Here is a 20,967-nt window from a genome sequence, read left to right on the forward strand (position 1 = left end):
GGTCGTATGAAATAATATTTGTTTCCTTGCGTAAATTACTTTCATACCCATTAGTTTGGATATGGTACCACCCAACTTCCAGTCCACTACTCAGTGTAGAGAAGGAGGTAGGAGAGAATAATATCTAACATGGAATGGGTATTCAAGCCCTCTTAATGTGGGTGATCACCTGGGTTGGATAATGGAGAGAGGTGCATAATATAATATAGTCCTCACCTTTATTGTTAAAAGATAATATTGTCAGTAATTAATATAGTTTGTCTAATCAGATTGGAGAGTGCAAATGGCTTCCTTTTGTAAATTGTCATTGCTTTATTGACTCAAAGAAATGTACAGGTAACCTTTTAAAATGTATGCTAAGTGTAATTTCTCAGCACATTAAATAATATTTAGAAGTCTGTCAGTTAATTGTTTAATAATCTCAGTCATTATTAGCGTGACCATTTCTCTTGGTGTTTTTTATTCTTGGCAATTTACTTTGCTTCTCATTTCTCCCAGTAGGAAAAAACAATCCAGTCTTTTAAGAGTGTCTACCTTTTAAAACTGTGCTAAGATACTCCATTCTTAGATACATTTTCTCCCTTCAAAAAGGCTACCAGTAGATAAAACTGGAGTCTGGTAGGGAAAATCAATTATTTAAAATTAAAAAAAAAAAAGCCAACAGACTTTTTAACAATACTGTTAAAATGCTAAGGAATCTATATGGGGGAATGTCTCAATTAGCTATTCTTCACTCGTATCCTTGGAGCAAAATGTGATTCAGAATTTAGGATTTTTCAGATTTTAGGAAGGGAACAAGGTTCACATAATACACTCCTATGTACCAGTACCCAGGGATCAAACATATTATTATTGTATCTGATATAAAATATGTGAATATTCACTCCAGATGGGATAAATAGACATCATAAATAGCCTGTTGAGGTCAGGTTTTGTTGCCAAAAGGTTACCAAAGAACTTCTGATTTATAGTGCTTTTAGAAATAGAATATTTTCTGCTTTATAGATGCCACTTCTGCCTTAATGCACTTTGTATGTAAATTACTTAAGGATGGTTATATGTAATCAATTTTATATTGATCAGCTGCTAATGTTTAAAAGCCAAATTGTTGTAGCTCCTCAGTTGTATCAGTATTCACAGTTACAGATGGCATAGTGAGGCGGTTAAAGGGCAGATCCTGAATCTGCTGAGGTTCATACCTAGATGTCTGTACTGGGAAAGATACTTAAATTCTCTGTCCCTCAGTTTCCTTAACTATAGAAGTGAGAATACTAATGGGGCCTTGAAGATTATTTACCTCATAATAAATGCTCAGTAAATTTTAGATACTATTATTTGAGGTTTTTTTCAAGTTGCTTTTTGCCTGTGGTTTGATTCCATAGTAGGTTTTTCTTCTTTCTAGGAATATAAAATTGCTTAGAAAGTATTTGCTTATATTTGTATGAACAGACAAGTAGTTTAAATTTATATTTCATTATATAAGATATAAATATATATATAATAGATATGTGTATATATATATTTACCTACCTGTCTATCTATATGTATATATATAATTGTGAATAAATTCTCACAGAATTAGTTTGTATTCCTACCCAAAGGTATAAGAAACCAGAGGAACGGAGTCCATTGGTAGCAGCAATGCAACATTTCCTGCCAGTTCTAAAGGACCGTTTTATCCAGCTTCTTTCTGATCAGTCTGATCAATCTGTCCTCATCCAGAAACAGATTTTCAAGATCTTCTATGCTCTTGTTCAGGTAATTTTATAAAGTAGTTTTTATATGTAAAGTCAGTCTATCATTTGCCACCTTAAACAATGATAAAGAATTTCAGCATCTGAATAATAATTTCACTTGAAAATCTACATTAAGTGGATAAATTGCTAGTCAAATATAAATTGCCAAAATTACAAATACATTAAAGTCTAACCAAGCATACTTTGCCAAATACACAAATAGCTCTAATAAATCTTAATTTATAAGTGGGCAATCTTAAGTTCTCTTAAACCATCTAATACTATTTACAAAATTAGTAAAATTTTCTTATGTCTTTCACCTTAAGAATTCACAAGTCTGAAAATCAGTTTACTGGATTAGAGTTTATATCTAACGTGTGCTCTGTTATGCCAAATATGCATAGATTGTCGCAGTAATTACAAAACCTATTCCTAAGCTTGATACAAAAATACTAATACTGTGGGCTTGACTGGCACACTGTAATGGGCCTTATTATCTTTGTATATTGTTCTAAATCTTCCTGGGATAAAAGATCTCACTAAAGAAATGGTTGTGTCTATAGTCTCAGTGGACTATAATTACTTATGAAACAGAGTTTTTGATTTGGATTAAAATTCTGGCTCTTTTTGTGCCACATAGCCAAAGAAAGATTCATCTCATCCACCAGGACCTTTGGTTCAATTCATGCCATTACTTATTTTTTTTTAAATCTCATTTAAATAGACCTGTGACTTTATTTCCACTAAGATTATTATAACTGACTCACTCCATTGTTTGGTTGGATTTTCATGCCCTTGCTAGATCTTTAAAGATAATCTAATATCTTTCTAATGGCTGCTTCTTATATAATTTTTTAAAAAATGATTTGGATAGACAATGTACTGTTTTTTAATTGTTTTTCCCTCTAACTGGTAGGATCACAACTTCTAGATTATAAAAATAAGTTCTTTTTATAAATTATTCTAGGGCATAGGACCCAACTAATTTTTTGAGACTAGCATACCTTGAAATCAAAATATAGTACTGTCTCATTTGTGAAAATAGAGGTCCTAAAATCCTAAATAGGATATTGATGTTGTGAGCCTATTAAGTGATGTGATTTATCCCAGGAACACAGGAATGGATCAAGAGTAAAAAACCAGTTTTTGTGATTAACTTTTATATTACACGAAAAGAGAGACCTGTAAACAATCTTTAAGGATGCCAGATAAAGTATTTGATAAAATTTAATAACCATTTCTGCTTTAAAACAAAACAAGGGCTTCCCTGGTGGCGCAGTGGTTGAGAGTCCGCCTGCTGATGCAGGGGACACGGGTTCATGCCCCGGTCTGGGAAGATCCCACGTGCCGCGGAGCGGCTGGGCCCGTGAGCCATGGCCGCTGAGTCTGCGCGTCCGGAGCCTGTGCTCCGCAATGGGAGAGGCCACAACAGTGAGAGGCCCGCGTACCGCAAAAAAAAAAAACAAAAAACAAAACAAAACAAAAATACTTAAGAATCCTGGAATAGAAATTTCCTTACCTTGATAAAAAATGTTCACTAGAGTGCTTCCCTGGTGGCGTAGGGATTGAGAGTCTGCCTGCCGATGGCAGGGGACATGAGTTTGTGCCCCGGTCCGGGAGGATCCCACATGCCGCAGAGTGGCTAGGCCCGAGAGCCACGGCCACTGAGCCTGCATGTCCGGAGCCTGTGCTCTGGAACGGGAGAGGCCACAACAGTGAGAGGCCCGCATACCGCAAAAAAAAAAAAAAAATGTTCACTAGAAATCACAATAAATATACCTCATGGTGAAAATCAGATACATTCCCAGTAATTTGGGAATAAGACAAGGATGCCCACTATCGGTGCCACAGTTCACCATTGTACATAACTAACCAAATCAGCCAGATGAGAAATTTGCCTACGTACTGAAAGAGGAAATGTGGACTGAATGAAGTACTTTTTGTAGGTTTTGTGAAGAGTAAAAGGAAGTTGGATTTTCTTTTGTAAGGATTTTAAAATATTGATTCTTGATTTTAATTTAGTATACACTACCACTGGAGCTGATAAACCAACAGAACCTGACAGAATGGATAGAAATTTTAAAGACTGTTGTGAACAGGGATGTACCTAATGTAAGTCTCTGTGTATTTCTTATATCACTAAGCTTAAATATTTAGTTACCTTTTGAGAATTTTAACTGATATTTCCTAAAACATTCTTTGTGAATTTATATTATTTGTGAGGCAGATTTTTCTAGATAGAGACACCATTTCATTTGTTTACATATGTGAATATATTAAGTGAAAAATTGTAAAGGGTGATTTTGTATATTATTAAGTGCTTGTATTATATCTTTGTTTATTCCATCCTAATTCTGTTTCTTCAGCTTTTAATTGAGTTCATAACATATGTCACCTGACATAGTTAGAAATTTTTTTTCTTGTAGTGAGAACTTTTAAGATCTATTCTCTTAGCAACCTTCAGATAAACAATATAGTATTTTTAACTATAGACACCGTGTTTACATTACATCCCCAGGACTTACTTATCTTACAATGGGAAGTTTGTACCTTTTCACCATCTTCTAAAACTTAACTGTGGTAGTCATTTCACAGTATATACATATGTCAAATCATTATACATTAAACTAATAACAATATCAATTATTTCTCAAAAAGGAACAAAGAGCCTATAGCTGGATTTTAGGCTAATAATTTGTTAGACATGCATGAACAGGGGTAGAACTTGATTTACAAGTTGGTCAAACTTTGTAGTTAGTTATATTACTTGCTTTTTAAATAACAACTTCATAGAGCTATAACTCAAATACCGTAAAATTTACAATTTTAAAGTGTACAATTCAGCGGTTTCCGGTAGTACATACAGAGTTGTCCAACTATGTTATTTTTTTCACATATAATAATGATTTTTAAAATAACCACAATTTTTCTTTATTATCTAGTTTTCTAGAGAGGTAGGAAATTTACAATGCCTGAATCCCTAGTGTGTTTTAAGTACTTTTATATACTTTGCTTATTTAATCCTCAAAATAATTCCTTCTGAATTTATTTTAAACAGAGACATGGAAGGGTTGTGTAATTTATCCAACATAATTTTATTAGTGAGATAAGTGAGACCAGCCTCCTGTTTTGTAGTTTATTGCTCAAATTTTTATTTAAAAAAAATGCAGAAGAAATAAATAGGACGTTTCTTGCGTTCCATGGGAAACTAGTTTGATGTGTTATTTTCTGTACACATTTAATAGGTATAAAATACAGCTTTAAGAGTTTTCATACTTACATTCTGCACCTTTTTTGGTATAATTTGTAATCATAAACATGCACATATAAGTAAACAGTTCAGTGGGTTATGAGAGTCATATTCACCGGAGTAACCATCACCTAGAATGTTTGCTGGTGGCTGGGTCTGGTCATCCCTACCATCACCATTCTCATTTCTAGCACCATAGATTAACTTCACCTGTTCTAAAATCTAATAAAAAGGTAATTTTTTGTATCTACCTTCTTTTGCTTAATATTACAATATATTCATGTTGTGCTATGGTAGTTTGTTCTTTTTTATTGACAAGTAGTACCCCATTGTATGAATGTACTACAGTTTATTTATTTACAAGTTGATGGACATCTGGGTGGTTTTAAGATTTTAAGATTACAAATAAGGCTGCTATGAATGTATATGTTTAACTTTATAAATAACTTCCAAAGTGGTTGTACCACCGCTCTCACTGGCAGTGTATGGGAGTTTTGGTTGTTTCACAGTCTCATTTCTCTGTCTTAACTTAAAAATATGTCATGGATGTCTTAGGTCAATATATAATGAACCAATTCATTCTCTTAATGGATGTTGCATAATTAAACATCCCCTTGTTAATGAATGTTTAGTTCTTGGCAGTTTTTTTCTGTTACAAATGGTTTTGTAAATGAACATTCTCATACATACATATTTATATATGTATACTAATATTTTTGAAACTGGATTTCTAAAATGAAATTTTTCATGCCCTTTTGATTTGAACTATACTAGTTTAAGCTACTTGCCATGACTTTGATTTATATTATTTGGATCTTGACTAAAACGTTTGAGTTTAAACTTTTATAAGACTTTGAGAAAGCATGTCCTTTGTAACTAAGTAGTGAAGTGAAGTGCCTCTTATATTTAAATAAGGGTTAATACTTTTCCTGTTCTAGCCTTTTATTATGAAAGGCCATCATTGGAGGAGGATTCATGTTTTTGTGAGTCTGTTCTGAACTCACACTATTCCTTTTAGATTGTATTGTCTATCATTAAATAAATGTCTCTTTAAAGGAAACACTTCAAGTTGAAGAAGATGATAGACCTGAGTTACCATGGTGGAAATGTAAGAAGTGGGCTTTACATATCTTAGCAAGGCTTTTTGAAAGGTACACATTTCTCAATATATGATAATTTGAGTTTATTTTTTTCAAGAATTTGTTTTTTTTTTTTATAAGTGCTGATATAAAGCATTATGAAGACATGATGGGCATTTGAATGTTCTTTTAGATATGGAAGCCCTGGCAATGTTTCCAAGGAGTATAATGAATTTGCTGAAGTATTTCTGAAGGCATTTGCTGTTGGTGTCCAACAGGTAAGTCTAAGATAATTTTTCCAAGTAGAAACATGACACTATTATGTTAATTTGTCTTGCTTATTTCTAGTTTCTTTGGCATTCAAAGATTGCATGTAGCAGTCTTTAACATTTTGAACACTGTAGTAGTTCTCAAATGTTATGGTCTCAGGACCTCCTTACACTCTTAAATTATTGAGAACATCGACAAGCTTCCATTTATGGGGGTTATACCTTGTGATATGTACTGTATTAAAAATTGAAACTAAACTTAATGGTATTAAGTTATTAAAAAATAACAAACCTATTACATATTAACAGAATACATGTTTTTGTTAAAAATAATTGTTTTCCAAAATGAAAAATTTTTAGCAGGAGGAAATGGCATTGTTACACATTTTTACTACTTTAATGTCTGCCTTAATAAAAAGGCAGCTGTATACCCGTCTACCTCTGTATTCATTCTGTTTCAATTTGTTTTAATGGAAGTAAATAAAGATAATTTGGTCTCAAAGATAAGAAGTTGGAAAAGGAAAGACTTTTAATATACTTTTCATATAATTGGGGAAATTTTTGATATCACACCAACATTTGACAATGGTATTTTCTTAAAGGTTAATTGTAATTTAGAGTTTGAAACTGTAACAATAAACATTTCATCTTCTGTTATATTAACATCCATTGCACTTTGAATGGGTCTTTTATCCATATATGATTTTATAACATACTGCCCTGGTCATTGGAAAATATTGACTTATTGAGTCTATGCCGATTTTCTAAATGTTTATAGATTTCCTTATGTAGTTTTAAAAAATTACAGTCATTAATATCACCATTGATCTCATAACTGTCTTTAAATATTGGAAAGCTGTCAGGCGGATCTAAGTAGTGGATGTAAGATTTTGAGAATTCTAGTTTTGCTTGAAAGCTCAAATTTTAACACCAGTAACATATTGTCAGTTTCCTTGGAGAGGCTCATTTTGTTCATTTTTGAGAAAAAAATCTGCCACACACAAAAGTCTAAATAATCATAATTTGTCTATCAGTTTTTCTTTCATGCTTATGATAATATTTGGTGGGAAAAGCTACTATTTCAGCTTTTCTTCCAACCATCGTACTTTGGTATGTAGCAGAAGTGCTATATGTATACTTCCCATTTATTAATATTTATATTTCTGGTTCACTAAGGACATTCCTAAGGAAAGTTTATTCTGCGATTATGTGGCTGTAAAGAATATGATGACTGCTAGTACACTTTAGTGCCACTCCTTTGATTCATGTTAGGAACCTTAAGTTTTACCATCACTGCTTTTGTACCATCGATGCAAATGTCAACACAGTAAAAAGGTCACATAATGTTTTAGCATTATTATGAAAATAGTTTTGACCTGTCAGACCTTCTGAGAGGTCTGTGGACCATATTTTGACAACTGCTATTCTCAAGTATCAAGTTGAATTAGAACTCTTGGCAGACGTTAAATAAGTAGGTGAATGGTTTGGGTAGGATTTGCCTAGAAGCTGATTTTAACAATATAGTGCTGTCTCAGAATATTGTGGTATGTTCCACAAGTAGCATATGGTTTTCTCTTCTTTTTATACTTAATCAGAAACTAGTCCTTTGACACACAGTGTTACTTCAGTTTGTTTATTTTAAATACTTTGGGAATAAATATGGTTCTCCAATATATAATTTAAAAAATTACTTTCTTTTAAAAAGAATATGGTGGTTATTTTATGATAATGACCTGGGTAAGAAGTGTCAGATGTTTTTGCTAGCTTGTAAGTGGTTAAACTTTCTATTTAAACTTTATTTTTTGATCAAAATTTTTTTTTCAAAGGTTTTATTGAAAGTGTTGTATCAGTACAAGGAGAAGCAATATATGGCTCCTCGAGTTTTACAACAGACATTAAATTATATTAATCAAGGAGTTTCTCATGCTCTCACCTGGAAGAATCTGAAGCCTCATATACAAGTAATAATTTTCTATCTGAACTATTTTTCTAGAAAATGTAATAGAAATAACATTAATTACCAAAAGGTTGAAACAGTGCATTTTTTTGGTTGACCTATGTTACTTAGTCTAGTTCTGGTAATTGTACATTAGGAAAATGATGCAACATCCTGACAAACTTTATAAAAGGTATATTGTGGATATTCAGATTATTTTTTAATCTGAAACTTATCTTAAAATTTGCTTTTAAGTTCTTACTGTTGGATCATGATTATAGTTTAACATGATTAGCTAACATCATGTAATTTGGAATAGGCAAAGGACTATTTCACCAAATTACTTTTGAGGCTAATTTGCTTATGTACTATTTCCAATGTAATTTATTTGCTTTATTTAGAACTGTAGGGTTTGATGGACTAAAATTTCATATTGCATTTTCTTGGAATACTTAATTGCTACCTATGTACACATGTCTTACAATGACTCGTTGCACAGAGGGTAAGAATATGTACGTTGATAGTCGATCTGAGAATGCATTAGATGCTTTACTGAAGTTTGATGTTAAGCTTTAAAACACAAACTGGAGAGTTACTTTTGTTTTAGCACTTAACGGAAATTTGAAAGTTTAAATTTGAAGACCGACTTATCTTAACTTTTAAATTGCAGGGCATTATCCAAGATGTTATTTTTCCATTGATGTGCTATACAGATGCTGATGAGGAACTTTGGCAAGAAGACCCCTATGAATATATACGCATGAAGTTTGGTAACGAATTTTCACTTTTTTAGAAACCAAGTATGTCGGTAGTTAAATTTGTATATAGTAAACTTTGAATATTAAGGCCTCATCTTAGGAACTGAAAAGCCTTCTGTTGTTTTAATGCAATTTATTCATTGTTTAGACTTTCAGGAAGCTATTCATTAGTTTTGGCATTTGAGAATGATAATCTTCATTTTTAGCAGAAACAAATACAGTAGTGTTAGTAGTTATGATTATTGGATATGCTTCTGGCACATGCCAAATCTGTTAGAAATTCAAGGTTACACCTTAAACACTAAGTGTCTAAACTATACTTTTGGATTCCACGTCAGTCATCATGTGTGTGGAAATGGAGATGACGCATACTGGAAGCTAGAGTCTCTGCATGGGACTAAAGAATTGTAATTTGGCTAATGTTGAGTATTAGTCCTTCTTTGTACCAAAATCTTATGTACTTTCAGTCATTTGTACTGTTGTGACCCCATTGTGAAAATTCTCACAGTAGTGGGGTTGTGTATGAAAGAAAATAATCATTGGGAGAAGTTGATGGATTAAGACTTAATTTGTACAGGAAAGAAAAGGAATTAGGCTTTTGCAAAGTTATATGGGGATCTGGGTTTGTTTTCATGCTTGTTTTCTGTGAAGATTTAGCAAAAATTTAAGGTCCTTTTTTGTTGTTACAGAGCATCATTTGCAAATTATGTGAAAATGTTTGTTGAAAAAATTGAAATTACTATTTTCTGTATTAATTTTAAATTTATTCTCTAGATGTGTTTGAGGATTTCATCTCTCCTACCACTGCTGCCCAGACACTTTTGTTTACAGCTTGTAGTAAGAGGAAAGAGGTAGGTTATTTAATATGTGGACAACTTTTGCTTTAATACTTAAAATATGTTCAGATATACACTTGGTTTTTTTTTTTAATTTATTTTATTGAGTGTAGTTGATTTACAGTGGTAATTTCTGCTGTACAGCATAGTGATTCAGTTACACATATACATACATTCTTTTTCATATTCTTTTCCACTATAATTTATCACAGGATATTGAATAGATTTCCCTGTGCTATACAGTAGGACCTTGTTGTTTATTCATTCTGTATATAATAGTTTGCATCTGCTAATCCCGAACATTTAGTTTTTAATGGTAACCGTATAGGTCATTTTGTTGTCAATGTTTTAAAAGTGTTGTTTGGATATCCAGTAAAGCATACTTTTCTCTTTTAATCTAGGTACTACAAAAGACTATGGGATTTTGCTACCAGATTCTTACAGAACCAAATGCTGATCCTCGAAAAAAAGATGGAGCCCTACATATGATTGGCTCTTTAGCTGAAATACTTCTGAAGGTACTTGTGTGTGTGTGTGTGTGTGCGTGCGTGCGTGCGTGTGCACGCGTGCATGCATGCATGTGTGCACGCGTGCATGCATGCACAAGCACAGTTAGTTTGTTTTAATGACAGCAGTTGAGATAAAACAGAATTGAGGTACAATTCACATACCATATGGTTTGCCCATTTAAAGTGTACAGTTCAGTGGTTTTTCGTATATTCAAGGAGCTGTGCAACCGTCAACTCTAATTCCAAAGCATTTTCATCATCCCCAAAAGAAACCCTTTTATCAATCACTCCCCATTTTCTCCCAAATCTCCCAGCCCTAATCTACTTTTTGTCTCCTCTGTGGATTTGGGTATTCTGGGCATTTCATATAAATGGAATGATAAAACATGTGGTCCTTTCTGAGTGGCTTCTTTGACTTATCATATTTTCTGAGTTCATCCATGTTACAGCATGTGTCAGTCTTCATTCTTTTTTTATTGCCAGATAATATTCCATTGTATTGATACGCTACATTTTATTTATCCATTCATCAGTAAGTGGACATTTGTTTCTACTTTTGGGTTATTATTAACAATGGAGCTATGAACATTTCTGTACACATTTTTTTGTGGACATACATTTTCATTTCTCTTGGGTAATACATACCTAGGAGTCAAATTGCTGGTCATATTTTGAGAAACTGCTAGACTGTTTTACAAAGTGGCTGTACCATTTTATATATTCATTAGCAGTGTGTGAGGGTTCCAGTTTCTATGTCCTCATCAACACTTCTTATTATCTGTCTTTTTAAATTACAGCCATTCCAGTTGGTGTCAAATGGTACTCTCATTGTGGTTTACATTTCCCTAATAGCTAATGATGTTGGGAATCTTTTTATATGCTTATTGTCCATTGTATATCTTCTTTGGAGAAATTTCTATTCAAATTTTTTGTCGATTTTTATATTGGGTTTTTTGTCTTTTTATTGTTGAATTGTTAGAGTTCTTTATATATTCTAAATACTAGAAACTTTTCATATACAGTTGACCTTTCAACAACACAGGTTTGAACTGTTTTTGGGTCCACTTAACACGTGGATTTTTTTCCAACAATAAATACTACAGAACTACATGATCTGCAGTTGGTTGAATCTGCAGATGCGGAATCACAGATATGCAGGTCAAATTGCAAATTAAATGCAGATTTTCAACTGCGCAGAGTGTCAGCACCCCAACCCCCTCGTTATTCAAAGATCAGCTGTTTGTGGTTTGCAAGTATTTTCTGCCATTCTGTAGATTATCTTTTTACTTTCTTGCTGATGTCCTTTGAAGTACACATGTAATTTGATTTTGAAATAATGTCCTCTATACTTTTTTGCTGTTGCTTGAGCTGAAGGTAATTCTTTTTGCATATGAGTTATCTTCTTTTCATGTTGCAAGACAATTGTAAAGTAGTTTTTTTTTCTTCTCAGAAAATTGATCTTTAAGGAAGTTTGTAAGCTTGAATATATCCCTTCACAGCCTAGGAACATCATGCTTTTGTGGCACACATTTTCTGGTAAAGAATGGCTGACTGGATTAGATGTATGTTTAGAAACCTCACCTTAATTGTACACATTTCGTCTGACTTCATAAGATCTGAAATTTGTTTTCACTTTAAAGTTAATAAATAACTATTTCAAAGTGTAAGTAAATATTTAGACAACAGTTCATCCTACTCCCAGAAACCTTGCTGCATATGATGCTCCACTGAATTCATCACCATTAATTTGTGGGTATATTTTGTGTATCTTTCAGCTTTTCTATATCTGTCCACCCATTCTTCTCTTCGTTTATAAAGGGTAAATTACGTGGTTATTTGTTGTGTCTGGGAATCTTGAGTGAGTTCTCACATTCAGATTTTTGTTTTAACTTTATATTTTTAAATTTTATACTTAGAGAAAATTTGCAAAAATAGTTCCCATTACTCTTCACCCAACTTTTTCTAATGTTAACATATTAGATAGCCATGCCGCAATTCTCAAAACCAGGAAATTAATATTGATATGATACTATTAACTAATCTACAGACCCCTTTCACATTTGATAAGATTTCCCACTAATGTCCTTTGTTGTTTGGTCCCTGATCCAGTCCAGAATCCCACGTTGCATTTAGTTATCATGTCTCGTTAGTCACTTTCGTTTTTTAAAGTGTTGTCAATTTTTAATGTTGATCCTAATATGCAATTCAAGGAACTCTTCTTAAAAACTTGTTACCATTTAGAAAATATCCTATTTTAAGATTTACAGGAGTATCTTTAGATATCCAGATTATTACCCTGAGAGCAGGATATTTCTCAATCTATGTTGTATTGTTCATTTAGAACCTTTCCAGAGAGGTTCTTTCACTATAATAGTTTTATATTAATGTTTTATAGTTATATTAATATAACTGTTTATATAAATAGTTTTGTAACAAAAAACGTTTAATAAGCTAGGGAATAAAATTAACCACTCTTCCCATTACTTAAACACCATTGATGTTAAGATTTGGCATAATTGCTTTCTAAACAAATGATGTAAAAGGACTAAAAAAATGTACGCAGTGATTTTTGATAGTAACGTTCGAGAATAAGAAAATGGATGTGGATCTTGTGGTTCAAAATTCCAGAATAAATGTATGTTTTGACATCAGTAGTTATTTTTAAAACTTGTGTATCTATTTGGCATTTGAGATGATTGTATTTGGAACTTTATTTTTACAGAAAAAGATCTACAAAGATCAGATGGAATATATGTTGCAGAATCATGTATTCCCTCTCTTCAGCAGTGAACTAGGCTACATGAGAGCGAGGGTATGTTTTAAAGCTGTATTGATTTATACATTTATGTCTTGTAATGAATAACTGCTTTTGTGGACTTTTATATGGAAACTTTTAAATGTTCACTTTAAAGCCATGTTTTATTCTAGACTTTCGTATAAGTCTTTAAATGGCTGCTCATAATGTGTGCATAGTTTTCATCTGTGTCTGATAGCAGCGTCTGTCTGTGTTTTGCATTCAGGTCTTGCTATCCACACAAACATCATGTAGCCAAAGAGTAAGTTGGGATCATAGTACTGGTCGAGTGTTGTGTCTTTGGACATATCTACCACTGGCCAGCCTCCAAATTCCCACACATAGCACTTTGACACTAGAGATATTGTCACATGGTGGAATTTAATGTAAGATACCTATAGTAACTCACTGCATTTTTTTTTAAAAAAAGGCTTGCTGGGTCCTTCACTATTTTTGTGAAGTGAAGTTCAAAAGTGACCAGAACCTGCAAACAGCCCTAGAGCTGACACGAAGATGTCTGATTGATGATAGGGAAATGCCTGTTAAAGTGGAAGCTGCCATTGCACTTCAAGTGCTGATCAGCAATCAAGAGAAAGGTAAAGGATTTATATCTCAAAAATAGTGCAATGTGCTTACGCATAATTGTACAAGGCATAATCGTAGAAACGTGATACATTGTCTTCCTTTTTATTTGAAACGATTTCTTGTTTACTCTTTGGTATATATTGTGTCAGGTTTTAAGGAGTTTTAGCTGTTTTGGCCAAAAGTTTTTTTCTCTGTCTCTTACAGCTAAAGAATACATCACACCATTCATCAGACCTGTCATGCAGGCTCTTCTTCATATTATAAGAGAAACAGAAAATGATGATCTTACCAATGTAATTCAGAAAATGATCTGCGAGTATAGTGAAGAAGTTACTCCTATTGCAGTAGAAATGACACAACATTTGGTATGTTATTTGAACCCAGTCATTTATGCATTACTTAGATTACAGTATTTTCACAGAGCTTCTGTATGTCAGGCACCATTCTAAGCCCTTGATATATATTTTAACTCATTTAATTCTCACACAATCCTATGAGGAATATTCCTATACTGAGAGAATATGTGAGGTATAAGAAGTTTAAGTAATTTGCCCAAATTAGGAGGGGTGGGTCTGGGATTCACACCTGAGCTGTATGCCTCTACAGTGCAGAGCTGTTTACTTGTACTCACATTGCATCATGACTGCCTTGTTTGTGTGGTTTCCTGGAATGCTTTGGACCAACTGAAAGATAGAGATAATCGTTATAAATAGATTTTAAAGTGAAATTTGTGTAAATAGTTATTTCATAGTTGACCTTTGTCTATTGTACATAGCCCTGAACTTCTGAGAATTAACAACATAAATTATTTAAGGGTAATAGAAAATATGGACATGTACCCAACAATTATCCATTCATATTCTCTATACAATGGTTTACTTGGTGCAGTTTGTATTCTTGCTAAATACTGAGGTTTGAAGAATCTAACTCTTGGTATTTGCTGTGTATATTTTTAACAGCTGATTTTGAAGTGGGTAAAGACATTTGGATAAATATAGTAGTGTTCATTAAAAGTATATTGCATTATAAAAAGCTGATTATTATGATTCCTCATAACTAATGACTTTGCTCAGTTGCTCAGTATTTTTCAAAATGATTGAATTCAATGGCAACAAAAACCTTGATGACTAGTATTTGGGCATTGTCAAATGTTAGCCAGTAATTTAAATAAAAATATTCATAATATTAAGCACTTTCTATGCCTTGCCCACAGTATCTATGGAGATGTCAGGAAAAAGAGGTCAAGTAATCTGTTTAAGGTGACCTAGTAAGTGGCAGAGCAGTACCATTGATTATAGAGCCCAAGCTCTTAAGTAATATTAGTTGATTTGGAAATGCTGATCGGTTGTGCTGTCCCAGTGAGAACATTTTAAAAATTAAAAGTTTTAGACAAAAACGTGTTTATACTGCTTTAATGGCAAACCTTAATTACATTCTCTTGAATGTAGGCAATGACATTTAATCAAGTAATCCAGACTGGGCCAGATGAAGAAGGAAGTGATGACAAAGCAGTTACTGCTATGGGAATCCTGAATACCATCGACACACTTCTTAGTGTAGTTGAAGATCATAAAGAAGTAAGAAAACGATCCAGTGTTGTAAAGGTTTTAGGGAATTTCAAGCCAACTGTTCTATGCTTTTTGGAGGGCTCTGACTTACCTATTCTCTGGTCATCTTCTCACATACCTTGATTTTGCTATCTATTAACTAGTACCCTTGTGTAGGTACCTTACAGATATTTTAGAAGGAATAGGAAGGAGGTATTTGTATCACCGTATCTTTACTCTCAAGGCTCTGGGTTTTGGCTCCCTCTTAGGGTTACCTTTTCAGATCCAAAATTATGGTGATTCCTAGGAAAACATATTCTTCCTGGTTTTCCTTATTAATAAAATTTTTTTTAGTTAGGGTATAATACATATAACATATACCACCTTAACCGATTTTAGGTGTACATTTCAGTGGTATTAAGTACATTCATGTTGTGCAACCATCACCATCATCTTCCTAGTTTTCTTCTTTTACTATTGTCTTTTGAAAGGTAAGCAAATTGTAATCATGAATATTAAAAGTGGAATTATTTAAAACATACAGAAAAGAGTAAAAAACATAGAAAACTAACCAGTACCCCTTACCCACCACCTAAATTTATTAGATTTTTAACGTTCCGTGGTATATCCTTAGACTTCCAGTAAGAAAAATTTTCAGATAATGTAATTGAAACCATTAGGGCACCACTTCTTAATCTCATTTCCCTACTTCCTTCCCTTAGAAGTAAGCATTGTTCTAAATTTGGTGTTTATAATTACAATGCAGATATTTAAATCCATAAATCATGTTTTCAGATTATCTACAAACTGCCTTTTGCAACCTGAGAGTTTCAGTAAACTTTCAGATTTCTTTTGTAGATTATAATTGGAGATAGCTAGAAGCCATGAGGAATCCTATAGCTACCTTACGGTTAACAAATCAATTGCTTGCTATATTTGAAGAGTTGAAGATGTATTGAGTATATGTATTCGAAATGGATATCCTGCTTCTATATCTGATTAGTAAATTTGTGTGTGTGTGTGTGTGTGGTACGCGGGCCTCTCACTGTTGTGGCCTCTCCCGTTGTGGAGCACAGGCTCTGGACGCGCAGGCTCAGCGGCCATGGCTCACAGGCCCAGCCGCTCTGTGGCATGTGGGATCTTCCCGGACCGGGGCACGAACCCGTGTCCCCCACATCGGCAGGTGGACTCTTAACCACTGCGCCACCAGGGAAGCCCTGATTAGTAAATTTTATCTCATTCCTCTCCCCCACTTTTTAAACATTCTGATGACTTCCAGGGATTTGGGATCCAATTGAGGACCATACTGACAAAAGGGGAGTGTGTATTTTCTGTCTATCTTGTATGACTTGGGGGCCTAGCTCACTGTTATATAAAATGGAGGTGGCTTAAAAATTATTGGGAGTGGTAGGAATAATGCCTTATTTTAAATAATTTTTCAGTAAGCTACTGATTTACATCTCAATTACACTCTATTATATCTGGCCTGAATTAATCTATGTTTACACACAAAAAGATTTTAGTCTCTGCAGAATGATGTGGCTCCTTTATTTTCATACTTACCTGCATTTTTCCAGGAAATTTTTTTTTTCCTTTACTTTATAGGTAAACTATGCATGTTCTTTCTTCGTCTCATTGTAATGGTGTTTCATTAAATTTCATACCTATATTGATTCATAATATGAGTCATTTCGAAACAGGTTTAAAATATTAATTTGTTCACAATATTGACTTTACATTGAAATGCATTGAATTATTATACATTATTTAATAATTCATTCAGTGTGCTACAATTCCATATGATTTTTTTCTTCTCTTTTAGATAACCCAGCAGCTTGAAGGAATCTGCTTACAGGTCATTGGAACTGTTTTACAACAGCATGTCTTAGGTATATATCTCTGATTGTGTTAAGAATACACTACTATTTCATATGAGCAAGCATTGTCCTAATGACTCAGTATTCTCTTTTAGAATTCTACGAGGAGATCTTCTCTTTAGCACATAGTTTGACATGTCAACAAGTGTCTCCACAGATGTGGCAGCTACTACCTCTGGTATTTGAGGTTTTTCAGCAAGATGGCTTTGATTACTTTACAGGTAAGTCAAGTCATCATAGAAATACTAAGGATTCCTCCCCATTTGTATTCAATTTTAGTGTATCACTTGAATACAAACTTTTGAATATTCTAAGTGTTTTGTTGTTTGGATAAGTTATCAGTAGCAATTAGTGCTCAAAGATGACCCATTATACATTTTGATTTAGTTATCACTTGAGATTTTTTTCTTTAACACAGATTCTTACCTTCTGCCCCCTGTCAGTCTTCTTTGTGTAATCTTTTAACTGCTAAATATGAAGGAATGCACTTTAATAATAGCCTCATTTTTATGTTTAATTATAAGTGAATAATTAAAAGTGAACTTTAGGGACAGAACATTCAGACTTGCTTTTTTTTTTCTGAGATTTTTTTCAGAAACACAGCATATATGTTAGTAAAGATACTTAACTGATGCTTTTTTTATTAATACAGATATGATGCCTCTGCTTCATAATTATGTAACAGTTGATACAGACACACTTCTGTCTGATACCAAGTACCTTGAAATGATATACAGTATGTGCAAAAAGGTAGGTCACTTTTAGTTAATATAAGCATGTGAGGCTGGTGCTATAAAAAGTACAAAATTGTGAAGAGACGTGGTACCACATTATGGTGAACATATTATACGGGTCTGACAGAATAAGAGCTTTAAGAGTTATAAACTGAAAATGGCTTTGATTTCTAGATCTCTCAGTAATGGCTTTGACAAGTATTTGTTTTATGTCTGCCCTCTGACATTTAATTGGAGTTATAAATGTTTGGGTTTGGGGTTTTTAAAATAAATATATTTATTTATTTATGGCTGTATTGGGTCTTCTTTGCTGCGTGTGGGCTTTCTCTAGTTGGGGCGAACTGGGGCTACTCTTTGTTGCAGTGCGCAGGCTTCTTATTGCGGTGGCTTCTCTTGTTGTGGAGCACGGGCTCTAGGCGCACAGGCTTCAGTAATTGTGGCTCGCAGGCTCTAGAGTGCAGGCTCAGTAGTTGTGGCGCCCGGGGCCAGTTGCTCCGTGGCATGTGGAATCTTCCCGGACCAGGGCTCGAACCCGTGTCCCCTGCACTGGCAGGTGGATTCTTAACCACTGTGCCACCAGGGAAGTCCCAACACCAGGCATTTAAAAAATGATTTCGCTTTATGAAGTTTTTAGATGTGTTTGTCCTCATCGATGTCATTCCTTTCTGAACACTTAGTCACAAAATAATCATCTAGTTATGTTATTATTTATTGCCAAATTATATTGTTTATGTTAATACTCTGGAAACAGAGATGTCTATACCATCTACTTTCCTATTCCAAAACCCTTATCCTTAACCCTTAAATTCCTCTAGTGCTAATGAGCACATCAAGTCCATGCTTTTATTTCTTGTCTGGAAACAGCCTTTGCCATCAACAGATTGCCTCTACTTCCTGCTCATCTCACTCTCCATTGTCAGTATGTTTTTAGACATAGTGGTTGTCAACTTGCTATGGTCCAGAATGGCACTACATGAGATGTGCTTTGATTATGTAGACCAGTATTACAGACGAATAACTCCAAATCCTACGGGTGCTTTAGACTATAGTCTGTACAATGACTATTGCAGTCACTCATATTAATTAGAATACCTTAAATACTTCAGCAGCTATAGACTGATTGAAGGTTTTGTGACGCCTCCTTGCAGTTTATATTTTGTATTGATCAGGTTCTTACAGGAGTTGCAGGAGAAGATGCAGAATGTCATGCAGCAAAATTGTTAGAGGTCATCATTCTGCAGTGCAAAGGGCGTGGCATTGACCAGGTCAGTGAAGCTATTAATGATTCGTGTTGGAGGATTCAGAGAGGGAATCTTTCCCTTCACTTTTTCATTTTGGGCATTTGTTCTATATATTTTGTATGTTGTTTATTATGACACCTAGATAACATGTTAAAATTGTTCATTTAAAATTTAACCAATATTTAATAATGATTGTATATTTAATATGTATGGAAATATGACTGGCAAGTTTTATGGCTACTTGTTATGCAAGGTAAGTTTTGACAAGATTTTTTTTTAAGTATATTGTGTTTGCCACACTATCACTTTGCAATAAGATAGATTTAGTCATTAAATTTCCATGGTCAGTTTCAACGGGACTTTGAAAATCCATCTTTATTGAGACATAGTTGAAAGATAACGTTGTATAAGTTTAAGGTATATGGTGTGATGAGTTGATAAATGTTTATATTACAAAATGATTACCACAATAAGGTTAGTCAGTAGGGATATTTTGAATCCAATATTGCTATTGTGGTGGGGCTCTAATAGCTCAGTGAGGACCAATTTTTCTCTAAAATTGGATTTCCCACTGAATTGGCTCAACAGTAAAAATTGGATCATTTAATGGAAGGGGGGTTAGTTGAGGCAACAAGAAAGTTAATATGGGTGGGTAGTTAACGGCTGCTTTACTTACAGTTTTGGAATGTTTCGCTGTCTTTCTCTACAGTGTATTCCCTTATTTGTGGAAGCAGCTTTAGAGAGACTGACAAGAGAGGTGAAGACAAGTGAACTTCGAACAATGTGCCTGCAAGTTGCCATTGCAGCTTTGTATTATAATCCACACCTACTTCTCAACACCTTAGAAAATCTTCGCTTCCCTAATAATGTTGAACCAGTTACAAATCATTTTATTACACAGTGGCTTAATGATGTTGATTGTTTCTTGGGGTAAGTGACATATATTGGATCTTTATTTACTTTGTAAAGAACTCTGCAAAATCTTTTTTAAAGGAAAATAAGGAAATATTTTATTTTATTTTTTAGGCTTCACGACAGAAAGATGTGTGTTCTGGGCCTATGTGCTCTTATTGATATGGAACAAATACCACAAGTTTTAAATCAGGTTTCTGGACAGATTTTGCCAGCTTTTATTCTTTTATTTAATGGATTAAAAAGAGCATATGCCTGCCATGCAGAACACGAGAATGACAGTGATGATGATGATGAAGCTGAAGATGATGATGAAACGGGTAAGGGATTTGCAATGGAGAAAGCCAGTCTTATTACCCAGTTAGAAATATCACTGGACTTGTTCTTTTAGCCCTTCTCCTAAAGAAATGTGGGATCATAGCCAAATGTTTTCATGTTCATTCATTCATAGAACTAGAGTGTAAGGTCCATGAAGGCAGGAACTTTCAGCTGTATCACTATTATGTAAAGCAGTTCTAGGTGTATATAGTTCCAGTGTTGGCAGGTTTTTTGTGTGTGTGCTTTTATATATAGATAGATATATATAATTTATTTATTTTTGGCTGTGTTGCATCTTTGTTGCTGCACGTGGGCTTTCTCTAGTTGCGACGAGTGGGGGCTACTCTTTGTTGCAGTGCACAGGCTTCTCATTGCAGTGGCTTCTTTTGCTGCGGAGCACGGGCTCTAGGTGCGCGGGCTCAGTAGTTGTGGCTCACGGGCTCTAGAGCGCACAGGCTCAGTAGTTGTGGCACATGGGATTAGTTGCTCCACAACATGTGGGATCTTCCTGGACCAGAGATCGAACCCGTATCCCCTGCACTGGCAGGCGGATTCTCAACCCCTGCACCACCAGGGAAGCCCTGTT

General features: G+C 34.1%; 1 protein-coding gene across 1 annotated transcript in view; it reads left to right on the forward strand.

Moving 5' to 3' along the window:
- IPO7 (importin 7) overlaps positions 1-20,967 on the forward strand; it is a 48,052-nt gene that overhangs the window by 20,868 nt on the left and 6,217 nt on the right. Inside the window, exons 5-22 of the mRNA XM_082844590.1 lie at positions 1,602-1,758; positions 3,759-3,848; positions 6,043-6,137; positions 6,259-6,343; positions 8,161-8,295; positions 8,941-9,040; positions 9,803-9,879; positions 10,266-10,382; positions 13,096-13,185; positions 13,598-13,763; positions 13,957-14,117; positions 15,201-15,329; positions 17,122-17,188; positions 17,272-17,397; positions 17,829-17,926; positions 19,080-19,175; positions 19,861-20,081; positions 20,178-20,383. Of these exons, the coding sequence (XP_082700716.1) occupies positions 1,602-1,758; positions 3,759-3,848; positions 6,043-6,137; positions 6,259-6,343; positions 8,161-8,295; positions 8,941-9,040; positions 9,803-9,879; positions 10,266-10,382; positions 13,096-13,185; positions 13,598-13,763; positions 13,957-14,117; positions 15,201-15,329; positions 17,122-17,188; positions 17,272-17,397; positions 17,829-17,926; positions 19,080-19,175; positions 19,861-20,081; positions 20,178-20,383 (2,216 nt within the window). The remainder of the gene's footprint in view (positions 1-1,601; positions 1,759-3,758; positions 3,849-6,042; positions 6,138-6,258; positions 6,344-8,160; positions 8,296-8,940; positions 9,041-9,802; positions 9,880-10,265; positions 10,383-13,095; positions 13,186-13,597; positions 13,764-13,956; positions 14,118-15,200; positions 15,330-17,121; positions 17,189-17,271; positions 17,398-17,828; positions 17,927-19,079; positions 19,176-19,860; positions 20,082-20,177; positions 20,384-20,967) is intronic.

Source organism: Leucopleurus acutus, assembly GCF_964270905.1.
Source record: "Leucopleurus acutus genome assembly, chromosome: 8".
Classification (NCBI taxonomy): domain Eukaryota; kingdom Metazoa; phylum Chordata; class Mammalia; order Artiodactyla; family Delphinidae; genus Leucopleurus; species Leucopleurus acutus.